The 21,512-nt window shown below is 35.1% G+C and overlaps 2 protein-coding genes and 1 long non-coding RNA gene across 5 annotated transcripts in view; 1 reads left to right on the top strand and 2 right to left on the bottom strand.

Moving 5' to 3' along the window:
* LOC112905543 overlaps positions 1-3,089 on the bottom strand; it is a 14,486-nt gene extending 11,397 nt beyond the window's left edge. Inside the window, exon 1 of the long non-coding RNA XR_003231863.1 lies at positions 2,875-3,089. This is a non-coding gene — a long non-coding RNA (uncharacterized LOC112905543). The remainder of the gene's footprint in view (positions 1-2,874) is intronic.
* Positions 3,090-6,884: 3,795 nt separating this feature from the next.
* Positions 6,885-9,001, top strand: LOC108743003 (dnaJ homolog subfamily A member 2). Its single transcript, XM_018478398.2, has 3 exons — positions 6,885-6,996; positions 7,230-7,674; positions 7,874-9,001. Exons 1-3 carry the CDS (start codon positions 6,928-6,930, stop codon positions 8,581-8,583), a joined length of 1,224 nt encoding a protein of 407 aa, XP_018333900.1. The 5' UTR covers positions 6,885-6,927; the 3' UTR covers positions 8,584-9,001.
* Positions 9,002-10,241: 1,240 nt separating this feature from the next.
* Positions 10,242-21,494, bottom strand: LOC108743002 (zinc finger protein Xfin-like). 3 transcript variants are annotated; one of them, XM_025978162.1, is made up of 5 exons: positions 20,901-21,494; positions 19,792-20,690; positions 16,130-18,132; positions 14,833-15,043; positions 10,242-12,973 (listed from the first exon to the last, which is right to left on the bottom strand). In XM_025978162.1, the coding sequence occupies exons 2-5, from the start codon at positions 20,674-20,676 to the stop codon at positions 10,556-10,558; spliced, it is 5,517 nt and encodes a 1,838-aa protein (XP_025833947.1). In that variant the 5' UTR covers positions 20,677-20,690; positions 20,901-21,494; the 3' UTR covers positions 10,242-10,555. The 3 variants fall into 3 exon arrangements, with proteins under 3 accessions (XP_025833947.1, XP_025833945.1, XP_025833946.1); XM_025978160.1 differs by having other exon boundaries at positions 19,792-21,494; XM_025978161.1 differs by having other exon boundaries at positions 14,923-15,043; positions 19,792-21,493.
* Positions 21,495-21,512: the final 18 nt, after the last annotated feature.

Here is a 21,512-nt window from a genome sequence, read left to right as displayed (position 1 = left end):
GGAATCTCTATCACTGTCACCAACATCAACAATTAGTTCTTCTGTTTGTCTGTCTATTACTTGCTCACTGATCCCTATTTTTAAATATTTAATCTACGCCCCTGATAGGAATACTGAAGAATGAGGGCTGCAATCTTTATACCTGAAACTGCCTACTTTTGCCACCGCGCATCCACGCCATTTTAAAATTTCCGCCAGCTTCCAGCGTCAGGACTGTAATTACCGTGAATACACTAACAACCGACATTATTTAATTAGTGTGGAATTTTCCTACATATACGTCATGCTATTTGAATAAGAGATTAGAGATCAGGTTCCCATACCACCCTGAGAAGCTTTATCCTGTATCATTTTCCAGTGCCCGATCTAGTAATTTAGCAGCTATGGGTAAAAGTAATATTTGCCATCCTATACAATGATACTCTGTACATATTTAAAATTCAAATACAAAATACCTATTTTTATTTTTTATTTAAATTCTTTTTTGAGAAAAGCATTTTGTATTTTATTTAAAATACTTTTCAAAATGCATTTTCTATTTGTAATACGCAAAATACATTTTTGCCGTTAAAAGTTTCGCTAGTATCACCGATCAAACATTATACAACATGATGAATTAAAGTTGCCCACATTGGTATTGTATTGAAGGTATTAGAAGCTTAAAAAGGGGACAAAGAGACATTCCATGACTTCTAATTCTATAACTGTAGAGAGCCCAAAAAATTCTAAACTCGTTGGAAATAGATAATCTAAAATATTGAACCGATATTGTTTTCCGGGTTCAGTGTCATGGTCCATGGAATTTTGAAGTTCCAAATTGATATCGGCACTTGCTAAATCACCACTTATCGTACCTTTAGTAAGGAATTACGAAATTCTGTGAATTACAACAAAACAGCCCGCAAAACAATATCGAATTGATATATGCCAGCTGTGTAAAACTGAAACCTACACGATATGTGTGAGATATATGTGGTGTGCTAATGAATGCATATAATCAAAATTTTTAGAAAACGATTTGAAAACTTCACTTATTAGATAAACTCAAAACCAAAAAAGACTATAGATTCCATTTCCTTCTCTTATTAGAATGTGTAAAAGGTCAGAAACAAAATGGGGTTGTAAATATTTTGATACAAAATGACTGAAGTGATTCTACATTAATAAAATTATTTGTTACGTTATGCAAACTATTTTGACATCAGTGTCTTTTTTCCAATAAAAACTATGACAAAGGCAAATAAGGAAGCATATAGGAGAATAATTTGTTGCTGAACTGAATGAACATTAACATAAAGATAGAAAAACTATATCTCAATCACTTCAGGCAGAAAAACATGAATAATACTTAATCTTCGTAGCTAGTGATAAAGTGCAAACACCACTATTAGTGTAGAAAAACTCCATTATTTAAAAAATAAGCAAATGCCTGCAAGGTTTTATTAAAAAATATTTTATACTGAAGTAAATGTAGAAAATTAAATAGGTACTACAAAAAAGTATTTATTTGAAAAAGGCATTTTGAAAATACGTATTTTGCATTTAGCGTTTAAAATACAAAAGTAAAATCTATTTTGAAATAACAAACCAAAAAAGTATTTGCATTTTGTAATTAAATACATTTAAAAAACCATTTTACACATTTCTACATATAAGTTATAAGCATGCTATCCCAGAGAAGGGATGATGTCATTATTAACCGACCAATATGTATATACAATATTGTTGAAATTTTATAATATCAACATATTAATCTACTGGAGCTTCAGAATGAGTATACTACACTGAAATGGGGCGGAAATGGGTATCCATCCATTGCTAAATCTCCAAAAAACTGTGTTAAATTAATAAAAAAATAATATCCTAATTTTTTTTATATAGACATCAACTTAGACAATTCCCTAAAGACCAAAGGAAAAATGTTGCCAGTTCAGAAATGTAAAATCTTCGAAAATTTTCACTACTTCGAAAGTTTTAAAAGAAGAAATTTCTATACTGATAAAACAAATTTTTGTGAAAAAAAGCAAAACCATCCCAGTAACCAAGGGCCCCCCATTTATCGTTTAATCCGCAACCACCTACGAACTTCCATATTACGCGTAAGCGCAATGAAAGCTGTAAGTAGCTGAAGATTAACCGATAATGAGCGTCAGCCTGGCCCAGCCGGATGATTAGTAATATACGACGTCTAGGCATATCTCTCCAGCTACTTCCTGAACCCTGCGTACACCTATGGCCACTCAGTGCACGGGCAGTACAATAACCTTCGAGATATAACCCTATTACCACCGATGTAACCAACTAGCCGTTCTCTTATACCTCTCGCGCGGCTTAAAAGTAGTGTGAGCGCTAAGCTTTAAACAATTTTACCTTTTTAATTTTACAAAAAATTAAACCTTTTACCCTATAAATACTAATAAAATGGTAAATTGAAGTAATTTGTAGAACGATTCTTTCCTATCTTAAATAATACAATGTAAATCAACAAGTAAATTTCGTATTCTAAGGGTATCTTAAGGTAGTAAGTAAATCAAATAATTACAAAAGCAACGTATTAATTCTTAAAACAATTTTTTTAACTGCAGTTTATACTAAAATGGAAAATATGTTTTCTTTTCGACAAATCGTTCAAACATTCAACTGTTATATCTACTGGTTAGACGAAATATTAAAATATACCTAATGGTTTTGCAAAAAATTAACAATTGGTATTAATTTTATTTAAATTAGTTATTCCTATAGATATTACTTCGTGAACTCTCAATTTCGTTTAAAAAAATTGAAAATCCTTTAAGTCCTTAATATAGAAAAAAGGCAAAATCCTACCACTATCACAGAAATTTCGAAAACAAAAATCAAATGTAAAAAACTCACCAAAGGGTAATTATTTCCTTTTAACGATCCAACATTAAACAAAAGACGGTATTATATTATCCTTGGATAACACTTCCTCACTTGATAACATCAATACTGATATTGTTAACAACACTTTTCTTACAATGAACAAACTGAGAAAATCAAATGTTTTTGCACTGCTACTAAAAACTACATAATAAACCGGCAAAAACAACAGCATTTCGGAAACAATTAACGCGAACACATTAACGTCCGACATTATTTAATGAATACGGAATTTTCCAGTCTCTTACGTGTACTGCGGACGCAAGAGACTGCTGGCGCCATCCCCGAACCTTTGTACGGAGAGCTTTCGAAGTAGTAAAAACAAAAATTTGCGAAACCGCATCCTTCTCGTTTCAAGCTTGATTTGAAATTATTTTTGAAGCAAATTTTAATTCAATTAATCCTCATACTGAAGTTTTGAAAGAACGTTTCCAATTTTTCCCAAACATGCCACATTGAGAAATCTTATAATCTGTTTAAACCTATTAACAAGTAAAAATTCTGAATATTAAAAACCGCTCTTGAATTTTTAACATGTTGAACTATCAATTTGAATGTTATAAGAGATGAAAACTGCATAAAAGAGTACATAGAATTCAGTGATAATAAGTTTTCTAGTACGCGTTAAAAAAAATGATGTTTTCCTTATTAACCAAAACTGCATGAAAATTCTATGCCAAAAAAGGCGCCCATAAATTTTTAAAATGTTCAACAATCATTCTGTATGCTATAAGGGATGAAAAATACATAAAGATATACATAGAATTTAGTGGTAATAACATTTCTTTTGAGCGGTTTGAAACAAATGAGATCAGGGACGTATTACAATCACCTTTTTATTTCTCATAAGCAGGAATTGCTATTGAGTACATATGTACATATAGTAGTTAAGTAAATGTAATAGTACGTACAATAATATAATAAACGTAGATTTTTACCAGTTTTTTTTTTGTTAAAGCCCATTAATAAATACAGAAGGACATACCACAAGATTGGTATCGAATTATCTGAGTAACATAAAATACGTTTTAAAAAATATATAAGTGTACACATTTCTACAATACTTAACTGTTTAATTCATAAATTTAGAAATTAATTTTTAAATTTAATCAGACAATTTCTTATTAACGAAAAAATTCACGATTCTATTCAGCAAATTTATCTTCACAGATAAATAAATATTAAAATAGTATTATTGTTTTGCGATAAATAGGAAGGTGACCGANGTATGTCGTAGTAACACGTCCTACCTGTAAATATGAATCGAAAGTTATTTTTGTTTCATCCATAGGCGTATAGGAGACTTGCCAAAGAGTTTCATCCTGACAAAAATCCTGAGGCTGGTGACACTTTTAAGGAAATTTCCTATGCCTATGAAGTCCTTTCGTATTATTGTTTTGCGATAAATAGGAAGGTGACCGAATGTTGCGATTATAAAAAACGCCATTAGAGATTAGGACTGCCTTTACTATGATTACTTTATAACACAAACAATAAAACTTAATTAATAAGCGAACAGCAAATTTTTGATAAATAAAGGTAACTAGTTTTTTATCTTCATTTTCATCTATAAAAATCGGCCTATCAAAAATCGCATAAAAAATGGTAATGTACAGTAAACAACTTAGAATTACTCAGATTAAACAAATAGTCAAATGAAAGTAAAAAACATTCATATAGATTGAATGTGGTTAGTAGTTAGTGCTTAATAATAATAATAATAACAATAATACAATAATTTGTTTGGACCGTTTGTATACCAAATAAAATAAAACCTGTTATTTTATTAAAATCAAATTTCAGTAAGATTTAATTGTTTAATTGACGAAAACTGCATAAAAATTCAAAACAAAAACGCGCACGTAAATATTCAACATGTTCAACAATCAGTTTGTATGTTATAAAAGATGAAAAATACATAAAATTGTATGTAGAATTTAGTGGTGATAACAGTTTTTTAGTGCGTGCTGAAATAAGTAAGATTTAATTGTTTAATTGACGAAAACTGCATAAAAATTCAAAACATGAAAACGCGCACGTAAATTTTCAACATGTTCAACAATCAGTTTGAATGTTATAAGAGATGAAACATACATAAAAATATATCTAGAATTTTGTGATAATAACAGTTTTTTAATTCGCCTTGAAATAAATAAGATTTAATTCTTTAATTGACAAAAATTACATAACACTACTGAACATAAAATGCGCACCTAATTTTTCGACACATTCAACAATTATTCTGAAAGTTCTAACAGAGCAAAAATACGTAGAAATATATGGAGAATTTAATGGTACTAACAGTTTTTTAGTGCGCGTTGAAATCAGTAAGATTTAATTGTTTAATTAACGAAAACTCCATAAAAATTCAAAACATGAAAACGCGCACGTAAATTTTCGACCTGTTCAACAATCAGTTTGAATGTTATAAAAGATGAAAAATATGTAAAAATATATGCAGAATTTAGTGGTGATAACAGTTTTTTAATTCGCCTTGAAATAAGTAAGATTTAATTGTTTAATTGACAAAAATTACATGAAAATACTGAACATAAAAATGCGCACCTAAATTTTCAACACATTCAACAATTATTCTAAAACTTCTAACCAAGGAAATATAAATAAAAATGTGTGTAGAATTTAGTGGCGATAACAGTTTTTTAGTGCGCATTGAAATCAGTAAGATTTAATTGTTTAATTGACGAAAACTGCATAAAAATTCAAAACATGAAAACGCGCACGTAAATTTTCGACCTGTTCAACAATCAGTTTGAATGTTATAAAAGATGAAAAATATGTAAAAATATATGCAGAATTTAGTGGTGATAACAGTTTTTTAATTCGCCTTGAAATAAGTAAGATTTAATTGTTTAATTGACAAAAATTACATAAAAACACTGAACATAAAAATGCGCACCTAAATTTTCAACACATTCAACAATTATTCTAAAACTTCTAACCAAGGAAATATAAATAAAAATGTGTGTAGAATTTAGTGGCGATAACAGTTTTTTAGTGCGCATTGAAATCAGTAAGATTTAATTGTTTAATTGACGAAAACTGCATAAAAATTCAAAACATGAAAACGCGCACGTAAATTTTCGACATGTTCAACAATCAGTTTAAATGTTATAAGGGATGAAATATACGTGAAAATGTATGCAGAATTTAGTGGTGATCACAGTTTTTAAATTCTCCTTGAAATAAGTAAGATTTAAATGTTTAATTGACAAAAATTACATAAAAATGCGCACCTAAATTTTCGACACATTCAACAATTATTCTGAAAGTTCTAACAGAGCAAAAATACGTAGAAATGTCTGGAGAATTTAATGGTAATAACAGTTTTTTAGTGCTCGTTGAAATCAGTAAGATTTAATTGTTTAATTAACGAAAACTCCATAAAAATTCAAAACATGAAAACGCGCACGTAAATTTTCGACCTGTTCAACAATCAGTTTGAATGTTATAAAAGATGAAAAATATGTAAAAATGTATGTAGAATTTAGTGGTGATAACAGCTTTTTAATGAGCTTTGAAATAAGTACGATTCAAATTTTTTATTGACTCAAAGTAAAAATTGTCAGTATTGAACCGAACATGTTAGTATAGCATTTTGGCAATAAGTATTTGCTCTGTTTTTATTAAATTATCCTACTGATATAATTATTTAACTTTACTACAGGATAAGCAAAGGTCATAGGTTATTACAAGGAAGGGTACAATTCAAAACGACTTGTTTCAACCCCACCGGTTCCCATTCAAACGGGACGATAACGCTGTAAAAATGGACAAGACAAACAAACCTTTATAATTACATATTAAATTAATATGGCATGTAAAACATTAATTGACTTTGTGCCCTAAGCATAATGTAATAGGTCAGCATTTTAGTTTTATTAATGCTTACTAGGGACTTCTATTTTTCTGAAAAATCTGACATACGAACTTCAGAGTGCTGTCAAATACCTTTATTCGGCGACGCATGAGCATAAAATTTTATTCCGTCATTCCTTGTTTAGAAAGATGGCAGACAACAAGCTGTATGATATTTTAGGAGTTAGTAGAAACGCTTCGGATGGTGAAATTAAAAAGGTAATTTATTTAAAGCTTATCATAAATGTTTAATCTGTTTCTAACTATTTAACCACATATTCAAACCGATCTTGCATATTATTTGTAACTGTATGCATAATTGTCAAGGACAGTTATGGCAAGTAACGAGAATAAAGAATTGAAAAACGCGACGTAATAAAAAAATTAGTATGTCGTAGTAACACGTCCTACCTGTAAATATGAATCGAAAGTTATTTTTGTTTCATCCATAGGCGTATAGGAGACTTGCCAAAGAGTTTCATCCTGACAAAAATCCTGAGGCTGGTGACACTTTTAAGGAAATTTCCTATGCCTATGAAGTCCTTTCAGACCCCAAAAAAAGACAAACTTATGATAAATATGGATTGAAAGGTATGCAAGAAGGAGCCCAGGATGGTGGTTTTGGAGCAGATGAGATTTTTTCGCAGCTGTTTGGGGGTAGTCTCTTTGGAGGTTTCATGGGTGGTGGTGGTATGCGTAGAAGACACAAAGGGGAAGATACTGTACATCCTCTAAGAGTAACATTGGAAGACTTATATAATGGGAAAACAGCTAAATTACAGCTTAGTAAGAATGTAATTTGTGCTACTTGTGCAGGAAAAGGAAGCAAATCCGGAAATACTACAACATGTCGTGCATGTAAAGGCTGTGGATTAAAAGTGACATTTCGTCAATTAGGTAAGATTCTCAGTGTACTTCAATATGGATACTTCTGTAAATTTTAATTTGGCATGTAGTTGCAAATGGATTGAAATTTATTGATATTTTTAGAGTTTCAAATTTAACTAATGATTTAGTCCAAGGTTCAGTTGGATCGTGGCTTTATATTTTTTGCTTCTATTTTTCAAGATATATAACATTATAATGTTTTAATTAGGTCCAGGAATGACTCAGCAGATGCAGTCTCGTTGCCCTGATTGTCAAGGTGAAGGTGAAATCATTAATGAAAAGGATAGATGTGCTGCCTGTAAAGGAAAGAAAGTATGTAATGAAACGAAAATACTTGAAGTCCATGTTGACAAAGGTATGCCTGATGGCCAGAAGATTTATTTCCGTGGAGAAGGTGATCAGCAACCCGATATTGAGCCCGGTGATGTGGTGATAATTTTGCAACAAAAGCCCCACGAGAAATTTCAGCGGTCTGGTAATGATTTGCATATGCAGCAAACAATTTCTTTAACAGAAGCTCTTTGCGGATTTTCTACAGTAGTCCGTCAGTTAGACGGACGCGAATTGTTAATCAAACAGCCTCCTGGGGACGTTATTAAGCCGGGCGATACTAAAACAGTTCCAGGAGAAGGAATGCCACAGTACAAGAATCCTTTTGAAAAGGGTAATTTGTACGTAACATTCGATATTACATTTCCTAGCAATCATTTTGCTAATGAACGTCAGCTGAAGGTTTTGGAAAGCATCTTGCCTCCTAGACCACAGTTCACAATGCCAGTTGGAGAACACGTCGAAGAAGTCGATTTACATGATTATGATCCTAACGACAGAAGTTCTCACAGTGGCAGGTCAGAAGCTTATGAAAGTGACGATGAGCACATACATTCTGGGCCTGGTGTGCAATGCACGCATCAATAGTTAACAAAAGGGATATAGGGTCAATAATAGTTGTTCTGCATCTTTCTAAATAAGGATTCTTGTAATAGTGAATCATTACGTTTACATTGTAACAACGTTATTATGTGCGTTTTATTATTTTTTCTCTTTTTTGTATTATACAAATGTAGAAATGATAATTTATTAATATAACCAGGAAAACTAAAAAAATTACATTTTGACTAAACTTGTTGAAGTTTTATAAATTAATTCCATGCAGCTTTAATTTAGTTATATACTTAGTTAAATGGTTTCCTTTCTAAAGAAGAAGCCTTACTAAAAATGATCACTGCTGTACATCAACTTAGAAACATTATATTTTCCATATATCCATACATTAAACGATACTATGATTTTGAAGTCGCTCCTAATTAACAATAAAAGAATCTTGTAAAACTGATTGTTTTTTATTCATGTGTATTTCCTTTTTCAAAAAATAATACCGCCAGTTAAAAAATTCTAAACAAAAATGCGAACTTGTTCAGCAATCATTAAGGATGAAGTATAAATATAAAAAAAGGTGTAAAACTTAGCAGTAATAACAGATTTTTAGTGCGCGATGAAATCATTAATTGACGAAAATTAAACAAAAATTCTAAACATAAAAACGCGCACCTAAAATTTCGACACCTTCAACAATCATTCTGAATGCTTTAACATATTAAAAGTACATAAAAATGTCTGTAGAATTTAGTGATGGTAATAGTTTTTTAGTGCGCATTGAAATAAGTAGGGTTTAAATCATTAATTGACGAAAATTAGATAAAAATTCCAAACATAGAAATGCGCACCTAAATTTTTGACATGTTTAACAATCATTCTGAATGCTCTAACAGCTGAAAAGTATATAAAAATGTTTATAGAATTTAGTGGTGATAATAGTTTTTTAGTGCGCGTTGAAATAAGTTGGATTTAAATCATTAATTGACGAAAATTAAATAAAAATTCTAAATATAAAAATGCGCACCTAAATTTTCGACACCTTCAACAATCATTCTGAATGCTCTAATGGATTAAAGATACATAAATATGTTTATAGAATTTAGTGGTGATAACAGTTTTTTATTGCGCGTTGAAATAAGTAGGGTTTAAATTATTGACGAAAATTACATGATTATTCTAAACATAAAAATGCGCGCCTATGTTCAACAATCATTCTGAATGTTATAAGGGATGAAGAATACATAGAACTGTTGTAGGACTGATTCCATGATTTTAAAGTCACTCCCAATTAATAATCAGAGAATCTTGAAAAGTGATTACTTTCATTTATGCCTTTATCTTCACTTTCTAATAAATAAACCGTTATCAGTAAAATTTCGGTTACAGAACAGATTAGTAATTTTTATTTGTAAGTAAACCTGTTCTCTTTAATTATCAAACGATAAGGATTTATGAAGTAACGATAGAGTTAACTGCGTGTAACTACAACAACAGTCTTTTAAGAACCTTTGTTCAATCACAATTTAAATTTTAAAAGAAAACGAAACGAAACAAAGGACAATAAAAAGGGAGATATTAAAAGTAACATAACTTACCAATTTTCTGATTTAAAATATCCAGCAAAATAGTTCTAGACTTTTCGGCGGGATTGAAATGTTGTAAACGGATGCTGCAAATAAATTGAAATGAAAATGAAACAAATTGTAACATATTTTATTTAAGTTAAAAGAAAAAAATACAATCAACATAATGAATGGCATTTTGGCATTAAATGCTTTGGCATGATTTAAATAAGTAACTAAATCCCCCTATAAAACAAAATAACTGAAAATAAACATCTTTTTACTACCCTTAGGTAGGTAGGTAGGTAGGTATATAATACACTTATATGTGCAATACTTTTGTAAAAATACTCTACGAAGGCAATAAGTGACAGTTTGTACTTGTTTAATATAATGATTAGTAGGAAATTTACAGCCACTAATTAATTGATACTACCACTAACAATTGACTATGATGCACACTCCTCCCCGTTCTCCACGCTCTCCTCGTCCTTGACCTTTTTATTTTTCACTATTTCACCATTTTCAGGATTAACGAATGTCTTATCACCTTTGTTGTTATTAATGTTGTCTAAAACTTCCGTATTACTTTCTTCCTTAACTTTCGTAGGTTCTATTACAAGATGTTCCTCAATATCATCACTTGATTCACTTTTAATATCTTCGGGAGACATTTTATCATTATCACAAGCCATTGGCTCGTCTGTCTGACTGTCTTCCTTTTTTACAACATGTAATTTTGAATGATCCCTAATGAAGTGCTGTTGGGGTGCTGAATAATCGCAGTGATCGCACGTGTAATTATTTTCAATTCCAGAAACGCTTACGTGACGTTTCTGATGGTTCTCCACGGCATCCTTCCTGTGATTAACATAAGGGCAATTAGAACACCAGAACATTTTCTTCTCTTCCGCACCTGTAAGAACGTGTTTATTATTAGAACTGGATCGTCTTTGATTTCCGATGGTAAGTGCGTCGAGTTCCGCATCCGCAGTTAGACCCCTTTTAGACGAAATATTTTTCGAAGCACGCGGATGTTGAATTTCAGTTTTAACAGTTACTTCTGTTAAATACGCGTTCATTTCTTTGTCAGAATGATTACTACTAGACTTAACTGATTGCGCGTTATGCTTTTTGAGATGTTGGGCGTAATTTGCATAGTACTTTACGGAGTAATCACAGTGATCGCATTTGTACCGTTGTTTGGCACCATGCAAACTTAAATGAACTTTGTATTGTTCATGTTTTTCAAAAGCACTTGGACACTTGTGACATTTGTACCGTTTTTCTTTCACCTGCCCATTTTTCAAACTAGTGGGGTACACAAAATTGGGATTTCCGTTTGTTATACTAGTTCTCCTTTGTGAAGGCGGAAGTGGATTTTGTTTTGATGCTTTTTCTGCTGCAGCATTCAATTTTTCTGCTTCGGATTTTTGTTGAAACAATTCAGTCCCCGATAACGGAACGTTCATGGTAACTCTATGCTTTGGGGTTGAAGTGGTGACATTTTCGAAGTCTTTTTCGTCGTCATCTGCAACAACCCACTCGCCACCGTTCAGGACGACCAATCGAGGTGGCTTGTGTTTATCATTCACACAGAAAATGCTTTTGAGTTCTTTACTTCTTTCCTGGTATTCCAAAGTGTGAACTTTACTATGCGATAGTAAATGTGGTTTCTGTCTTGCAGAGTAAGTACAAAATTCGCATTTGTAAAACAGACGAACACAGTGGAAACGCATGTGTATTATGTATTCCTTTTCTTTTAGAAATCTTGCAGGGCATTTACGACAAAAATAGAGCAAAGAGTCATCGACGTCGTCCTTTTCTTCGCCATCTTCTTCTTCCGTATCCATTGTATTGTTTTCTGGATTCTCGTATTCATCCGTCTTTTCGACAGAATCGTTTTCTTGGGCCGCTTGTAAACTGATTAGACGGCTTAGTTCGTGAATTTGTTCGTCGTCAGATTTAGTCGAGTCGACAAGGCAGTGGATTTGGCCATATAGACCTTGATGAACTTTAGAATGTGATGACAAAACGCCAGCATTATTGCACACATAATTGCATTCACTACAGCGATGTTCGATTTCGTTACCTTTTGTTTTTTCACGATATCCATGCATTTTCTCGTGTTCCTGGATATTAACTTTCCTCAAGTTGACGTGTGGACAGAAACGACACTTGAACATTTTAGAAATCTTATCGCCTTTGCTCACCCACACCAGGGGTATATCAGGCAAACTTTGCGATTCGAAACTGGAATTTGCGGATGATCCGTCTTCGGATTCCTCTGGCGTTTCGTCCACATCTATTACATCTTCGCTATTATCAGTCAATGAATTAGTAGAACTGTGTACTTTAAGGTGTTGATGAAGCAGATGACGCTTAGAAACGTTGTAACTGCATATGTTGCAGGAGTACTGGCCACCTCTTGGCTTGTGAAATTGTTTATGATATAAAAATTGAGATTTACTATTAGTAATGTAAGGGCATACAACACACCTATATTTTTTACTGAGTTCTGCTTCGGAACCGTTCCTCTCCATCATTTTCAACATGTAATCTTCCGGTTCTGTGATGCCGTGGAGTTTTAAATGCTCACAGAGATCGTCCTTTTCTGACACGAAAAACGTGCAAAAATAACACTTCATTATGCTATCGGATGACGCGACATGGCAAGCAAGGTGACTTTCGAACTCTTTGTTGTAGTCATTTGAAAAGGGACATTGCTTGCATTTGAAAGTACCCATTTGAGGAACATCGACGTGGTCGGGCTCGTCCGTTTGATCGTCTACTTCCAATCGTTCAACTCCGGACTTTGTACCCACTAGAACACGAATGTCACCCCTATGTTTTAGACGACAGTGCCTCTGGAAATAAAGAAACAGGAAACATTAATAACAGTTCATTCCAAACAAACGTTTAGGTACTTATTCTATTTTAACACGATTTTCTTAAATCCTGGAGCATCGTATTCATTTAAATATTAATAAACCCTATTGAGATTAAAATTTATAAAAAATATACTCTATTATTAATTATTTTAGGTCTCTTTAAAAAGATAATAAAAAAGATTGTAAACTAGTTATGTAAAGAACAAACATTTAATAACTTCATACTATTATCCTTAATCCTTATAGTCTTCCTCAAATAAAGAGGTAGGTATTTACTGTTTTCTGATGTTCTTCCAGAGCAATTGGCATAATTATATTTGTGCTGATATTAGTATTATGGATTATTTGCAACAAAACACATCAATCACAAAAATATCAAAAGACAGGCAAGGAAGATTTAAAAAGTAACATGATTCAAACTACAATTATTTTCATCACATCTTAATAATAATCAATTTTAAACATTCCATTTCAATCAGGATTACTGTTAGTTATTAATGTTATTTTGTTCATGCTTAATATTAGAAACAAACACCTTTCAACTGATTAAGACGATTTTTGTTGGTTTTAGCACTAAAACTAATTTATGAAGCAAGAATCAATATTTTTTCGAACAATCGCCTTGATCAGTCGAAATATTAATGTTTTATGTTTTGCTCATGCTGTACGCCCTCATGAAAAAAAATTTAAATAAAATTACAATGACCCACCACATGTCGCCTTTACAGGAACTCTGACCTGAATTTTTTGGCTCTAAAAAAAGAAAAATTCATTCTCATTTTCCCTTCCAAAAAAAAAATGTTATGCAGCAACTTGCTGTTATTAAAATGTTAGTAGGTATATGAAGCCAAGCTTTCATTACAAACTAAAATAACGTATCTGTTAATTAAAAAAAAAATACAAGTATTTTTCAGTTCAGAATATCAATTTTGATGCATATTTTCGATATTAATACAAAGTGCTCTTTTCCTCGAACGTAACTGATAAAAGTTGATTACTTGAACAGCAATCTTTTAAATAAATAAATAAAAAACGATCACGAAAACTGCAGCCTGTCTTTTTAGATAAAAAATATAAATTCTGACAAATGCATTTAAAATTTGAAATAACATAAGGTGATGTTATATTTCTTCAAACATAGTTTGATTTTAGAAATATTTATGTGGTGATAAGTCTGCTTGAATATGATTGATAAATGATTATTGTTTATTCATATGTAATCAATTTATTGTACGATTGTTTCAACAGGTATTCAGCTGAAAAAAAACCAATTGCAGAAAACTGAAGCATCTGCTTTAACACTAATTCCAATGACCAACTTTATTTTAAGTGAATGGAATATTACGATTTTTTGTTTGTGTATTTTGTATCAGATAGACGTATGCAAAATAAATACTATTCGAAATAATAATTAATATTGCATATCTTTTTCATAAAATTTGTTGAAAACTTTTTAAAGTGAACAAAACAATTTGTAATAAGTCTTTTTAATCATAACTATTATTCGATTTCCTTAAACGTTGTAGAAGGACTCAGTTTTATATCAAATTGTAATCTTATCAGTTACAATTGTTTATCGAAGAAGTTAAATACCATTTAATTGAAAATGTAAAACCGCGACTTTTTAGTACGTTCGTAATTGTTAATTGAAAAATGAAACTCCGAAGGTTAGTTCTACATGCAATTTTTCATCCTCTACAGAGCTACGTTATAGGTACCAAGAGTGGAGACCACTTAGCAAATCCAGTCTACGAAAAGTTTGTAAGATCAGAAAAGAAAACTGTAAAACTACACACCATCCGTTAGTACAAGCATGCGCAAGCGTGTTAGTATACCTGAATAACATGCTTCCAATTTGATACTTGATGGCAGTGCCCACACCGAAAGGGCGCATGCCCTCGCAGTATTGCCCTGCCTTCACTTGCCTCATCATTATTAAGGGCCTGACCGTCTGACGAAGTTCCACTAACGTTATTACCTTGAAATCCAATGTCTTGCTGGTAGTGACCTTTCACGTGGTCGAGAAGCTTTTCATGCGATGCATCCCTGATAAAACGAAAGAGTACATTAAGTTAATTGGCTCTTTTAAAAGATTATAACAAACTCTTGACAATAAAAGATTCATACAACAAAACGTACTTATGTTGTTGTTTCTGTTGTCACCTTTCGTGGCTTAGTGGTTAAAGCGTTGGTGCGTAAAGCCAAAGGTCCCGGGTTCGATTCCCGGCGAGGGTGTGACAGCAGCAACAATTTTTCCTAACTAATTTGAGGTAAACAGGAGAACAGAGGACTCTTTGGTAGTCAATAAGAAATAGGCGAAATAGGTTGATAGAACACCCCTTCTCAGGCATGAAGAGCTAATCAGAGATATATCAGATGGAGATTCAGGAGCCAAGGGGAGTATACGTAGAGCAGACTTAGCTGTGCTCACAAATAGTTAAGGACTTCGGATGTTCTAATAATAGGGAAATTAACTAAATTTCATATGACATAAGTAACTTTTTCTTAGTAAAAAAGGACACAAGGACAATACCGTACAAACGAAATTTCACCCAGAACGAATAGAATGTGTCCAATTGATGTTGTTGTCTTTAGTTTTAAAAAAAATACAGGAAATAATACACTTGTTATTATACTTTCAGACTCGCTTTAATTTAAATAAAATATTTAATTAACTGTAAAGTTAAACAAATTGAAATACTTTGTTTGGGAAGATAACGCTTTTGCTTTTGCGTTTATCTTTATAATACTGATTCGTTTTAATTAATGCCTTTATCAGGGCTTGATATTGTACACAAACAAGCCAAAAAAATGTAACAAATATTAAAGATGTTTTGAAAAACTTTTTTCTAGCAAACACTTGGGTATTATGTAGCAAATCTTAAAGATCTTTAAAATTTTTTTGTAGCAAACACTTAGGTAATTTTCCTTAAGAACAAAATTACTCTGTAATACTGGTGCTATCCTGATTCGAGTCTAAAGGTCGTACTGTAGTCAGTCTACATCCGGCATCAAAGGACCTGTGAAGAAGCTCACCGCTCATGCTAGCGAAACGTTAGGAAGCAACTGCAACCGATGACGATCATTAAGCCCGAATCAGGATTTGAAATAGTGAATGAATGAATGACGTACCTGAAGTTGCACTTTTTGCATTTCCACAGTGTTTTCTTGGCGTCGTTGTTGTTCTTCTTTTTCTCGGAGGAAATCTTAGCGAAAAAGGTTTCGTCGGCTGCCTTTAGGGGAGGGGGCGGTCGAAGGGGAGAGTTCTTCAACAAAGGACTAAAATCACTACTCGAAGGTGCTCTGGTAAGTTTTGGTAACTCTGTTTTCGAAGGAAACGTTTGGTTAAAGCTAGGATCACCGTTGCCGATATTATTGTTATTCACATGATGATCGTGATTATTATTATTATTATTATTGTTATTAGTGTTGTTCTTTGGTCGCGTACCAGCGCCACCACTTGTTTCGTTATGATCACCCGTAAATTTTATTTCCGTTAAGTATTTGTTATATTTAGTGTAGTTGCGACGTCCCGTTTCGTCAGTCATTAGAACTTTGGCACGCTCGTGTGCAGGATCCCGGACCGATTTCAACTTGATGTGTTTGGTAATGTCCCAGCGCCAATTGGACCGGTAAGCACACAGGGAACATTCGAACGGTTTCTTGTTCAAATGGCCCACGATGTGCACGTGAAACCGCGATGCGGTGGACGCCCAGAAACTGCAGTGGGGACATTTAAAGACCCTCTTATGCTGGGCCACCTGAGCCGTGGCAATATCGTTACCATGGGTGGGCACTTTTTCCGTTGAAGTTCCAGTTCTGCTGCTAGTACTGTTGTTGTTGTTGTTATTATTATTATTGTTGTTGTTGTTGTTATTATTGTGCATGATTTCCGATCCGACGAAGCTGTTCTCGCTCATGGGCGATTGAGTTCTGATGGACAAGTCCAAGGAGACGTTGTCCTCCTGCCTGTCGTCGTTACCGAAATCGATGTACAACTGTCCGCTGTTGTTGTGGTTGCTGTTGTCCATCTCGATGTCCAGCGGCACTTCGATGTTGTTCCAGACGAAGACGCGATTCTCCATGGGGTGCGGATTGCTCCTGTAGAAATATCCGTCGTCGTCGGTTTCTTCGCAATTCGTGTCCATTTCGACCGTATCGTCGGCATGGTTTTCCTTCAGCTCTTGCTGGTGTATCCTTCTGATCGCTTCCGGACACGTCTGTAGATGAACGAAGAGATCGGTGCTGGATTTGCAACGCTGCCGACAATACTGACAACGCGACGAGCTGATGTTGTGTATGGGCGCGAGGTTTTGAATTTGCACTTCCTGTTTGCCGCAGGCTTTCTGATGTCCGGCCAGTTCGGAGAGGCACTTGCTCCTGTGTCCGCAATACTGGCACGTCAAACTGACACTTTCACCGGCACCTGTCATCAATTTTTCCTTCAGTTTGTCAAAGAAGGACGCGTTTTTCCGCTTGAACGCCATCGTCGTCGTAGAGGCGCCGGAAACTTTCGGATGTTCCGGTGACCGTTGAACGGTCGGGGGTGTCTTGAACACGTCCTCGCTGTTGAACAACGATGCAAAATCGCGCAAAGCACTGTTGGCCGATTTGGCACAGATATCGTTTATGTCTTTCTGACTGATGACTTCCTCGATTGGTGGATGATAAGCGGGTGACGATTCCGACGCCACGGGTCTACTGGGCATCTTGAACGGTAACGGTATCAGATTGGGAACGGGCCGGGTGGGTTTCTTCGCCGCGACGGGGGGTGGCGGTGGTGGGACCGGGTTCGGAGTAGGAGCCGTCTTGGTCGCAACGATATTATCTCTTAAAATGTTGTGCACTTTCTGTTCGTGGCGGGCCATTTCTCCTTCCCAAGCTGATTTGAAATTGCACAGCTTGCACTTGGTCTTGATGTAGATGTTGCCGTTGGCATGATGGATGATGTCGTCAGGATGGATGAAGTCAGATCCAAAAGCGTGGCAACCCTGGTGCGATTGGTTCTTGGCACTTTTCGACTTCTTGTTGGGTATTTTTAGCCTTTCGGACGCGAATTTTTTGCTTCGCAAACTATCTGCGACTGCTTTCGATCGACGCTGCTGTTTCGGGTGCTCCTCCTTGGGCTCGGTCACCTGAAAGCACGTGAGTTACGAGCCGTAACAACAAACGGAACGAAAAGAGAGAGAGGGAGAACGAATTCTTTAACAAAAACAATAAAAACATTTCGCGAATCGACAACATCAGCTGGCCGAAATGATGTAACTCACCGCGACAAAAACTATTTTAAAACAAATCGGCCGATGCTGCTGATGGTGGAACACCGTATAAATAACGCACGCATCGTAGTAATTCCGTTTTAAATTTAGAACATTGTATGATACCTACATGTTTCGCCCACCTAACGTACGCTATTAGTGCGGAAAAATAATAAAAAAGAAAAAAAAAAACGAAATGAGAAACAACAAATACTTTTTTATACAGGTATTGTATGTGTATGCCTACATACAGCCGATAACAACCGCATGGTCTTCGATAAATAGAAGCGGATAGGTATCGCTTTTAAAACATATGTAGTATTGTTTCAAGGACGCCTAAGTGTTAACAATAACTAATGGCTTTTGTAATTGCAACTGCGCTAAACTATTGTATTAAGAAGCGTATGCAAATTGGTTTGGAAGTCGATTTATCGTCGCAATTTTAACGAGAAACGTTTCCGAAATATGTAGAAAAGGGGCAAATATGAAAACAAAATTGCAATTTATTGCTGGTTTTATTCTTTTTATTTTCCGATTAAACCATCGTGGCGTGGAGTAATGGATCATCAAGAAACAATAACGTCATTGTAAAATATTGCAGATAAAATGCGACTATAAATGACTTTATATGTACATGATAGTAGTCGCTTGTTTATCAAACGAAGTTTTCAACGTTACCATAAAAATTCTATGCAATATGCAATAATTTTCGATGAGTGTCTGTTCATCAAAAGAAGGCCGATTTGTTTTCGGTGTACTCGTAAAGCCGAAAGTGTTACGATTATTATAATTATTTTTGAAAAAGCCTATTTAAAACTGTAAACACTGATGTAAACGTTTACAAATTTTGAAAAGCCTTGAAATTAAAGTTTACGAGTCTTTTATTTGAATGTAGGAGAGCAAAGTTCTTGTTATTTTCAGTAGGACGGACGTAGGTACGTAACGTTTCCACCTTTAGTTTTGAACTACAACACTGCAACTTTGTTTGCCAAGAATTTTGGTACTTGTCACCGATTTATTATCCGATATTATTTGTTGCTCAAAATGTTAAAAACAATTTTAGTTTTATTTTATCTGCAGCAATAGGATAAAAGCAAACTTTATTCGATAACAGTTTCACATATTTGTATTAAAAAAGAAAATTTACTTTACCCGCTGGCTTCGGTCGGCGAAATCGGGATGTTCACTCAAAAATCAGCTGACAAACTAACTACAGCGATAACTTATTAATCCCATTAGGTATGTATGTACCTAGTCGAGTTGAAACATTTTGCGTAATACGTACACAATTCGCGCATATTATTACATTCAAATAAAGGCGATGCGAATGTCAAACAAATTACGGAGTGAGTTAATCACAACAGCGAGATGTTAAGTAATGACTAAACAAGAAAGAAACGGCAACACTACTACTTATCGCCCGAATGCCGCCCAAGGCAAAGATCGGTGTGTCCTTATCGTGTGTCGTGTTCACAATAGACGACGATAAAATATAATAAAAGTTTGGTCGGAGATATCGCGACTTTGCTTACTTACCTGGTGTGCACCAGCAGCAGCAGCAGCAGCCAGCGATGCTGTTTCCTCGGCGCCCACGGAATCGCTGGCCCCCACCTTGTTGCGCCTTCTTCCTACGCCCAAACCGGCCGCTTGGCCCACGGGCGGAACGTGGTGGTTCATTTCGTGCACCGTCAGGCTTTGCTTTATGTCCGCCGTGAAATTGCACGCGGAACACCGGAAGGCACCGTTACCGTTGTGGTTCTTGCAATGTCTGTCCAGGTTCCACTTGTAAGGCGTCCGGAAATCGCACATTTCGCACTTTATCATCGGCATTGAATGGTACTTGACGTGTTTTGTGAACCTGGCCTTCATATGCGTCACGTAAGTACACTTGGTGCAGCGGAAGAACTTGGTCTTGATGTGCTCTTCGCGTTCGTGCCTGGTCAGTTGGTTTTGTCCCTTCGATGTAAAAGGGCACAAGGAACACTTGAAAACTGTCGGTTCTTCTTCGACAGCTTCCGAATTAGTTTCGGTATCTTCTTCGGGCATGCTGCGCTTCTTGCCTTTCCGGGGAAATTCCGGCAGTTCCATCCCGTCCGTTCCGCCGTGTACCATTTTGGCGTGCCTGAGAAGTTTCTGGAAATGCTTCGATGCGTAGATACAGTTCGGGCACTCGTATATTTTCACCTTCTCTTTATGCACATCACGCAAATGGTACAGGAAATGTCTGGGATTTTGCGTGAAGAAGTCGCAGCTGCTGCACGAATAATTTCGTTTGATTTTGCAATCGGGCAAGTCGCGAAACTCTTCACGTTCCTTGTCTTCCTCCTCTTCTACGTCTTCGCCGTATATTGCGTCTCCGCTGACAACACTGCGAACAACTAGACCGTTCCCTGATCGATGTACCATCGAAGGCAGGGACATAATAGTCCGCGGTCCTGTAACAAAACGGGAACGATAACGATAATTATGTTGCTGCATTAAATTGGACGCGCGAAGAACGGGGTCTACGTTTACATGAAAGAAATTGGTACGGTTCGAAGAATGAAAAGAAACGTTTGACATTTCACTATATTCGAAGACGACTGTTGAGTTGACATGGCAACTAGAAAGTGGTGGTCGCCGAAGTTTCGTCGTACTGTGCTTACCTGGGAGAGACTAAGGTAACCAGGGCCGCCGAATGAATCGATACACAACGACGTCTGGCGTCGACCAGCAAGCAAGCAAGCAAGCAACCAACGACGGCGGCGACGTTCGAAAGAGATCTGAAAGCGTCTTTTAGTTGCTGCTCCCAATTCAATCCAATCCAATTTTAACGTGAATGTTTGCTTGCTGGCCGTCTAGTCCGTCGACAACGACAACGACGCCGATGACGACACGACGTCATCCCGACCACCGCCTGCTTTGGCTCTTTTCGAAATGTTAAAGGGAATGCCGATCGACAACGGCGAGCCAAGTGCGCCAGATGTCTCGTCCCTCTTTTTCACGCACGCCGCGACGGACGTACCTCTACAAACGACGCTGCAGGACAGACGCTGCCGCAAGCTGTAACGCGTATTTTCTTCGGGCTTCATGAAAACCTTCACGCTTACTACTACTACACTTGATTGATGACGGATTTTGCAACACAGCTTTTCTTACTTTTCAGAGCTTTTCTTACAACTTCTCTATTCATTTATCAATAAAAGAATCCTTTTGTAATCGAACGTATATAACGTATATAATTTTTTTCTAGCCAGTATAATTTTTTGTTACCTGAC

This window comes from Agrilus planipennis, unplaced genomic scaffold, assembly GCF_000699045.2.
Source record: "Agrilus planipennis isolate EAB-ADULT unplaced genomic scaffold, Apla_2.0 scaffold414, whole genome shotgun sequence".
NCBI lineage: Eukaryota > Metazoa > Arthropoda > Insecta > Coleoptera > Buprestidae > Agrilus > Agrilus planipennis.
This window is presented reverse-complemented; position numbering and strand designations above follow the sequence as displayed.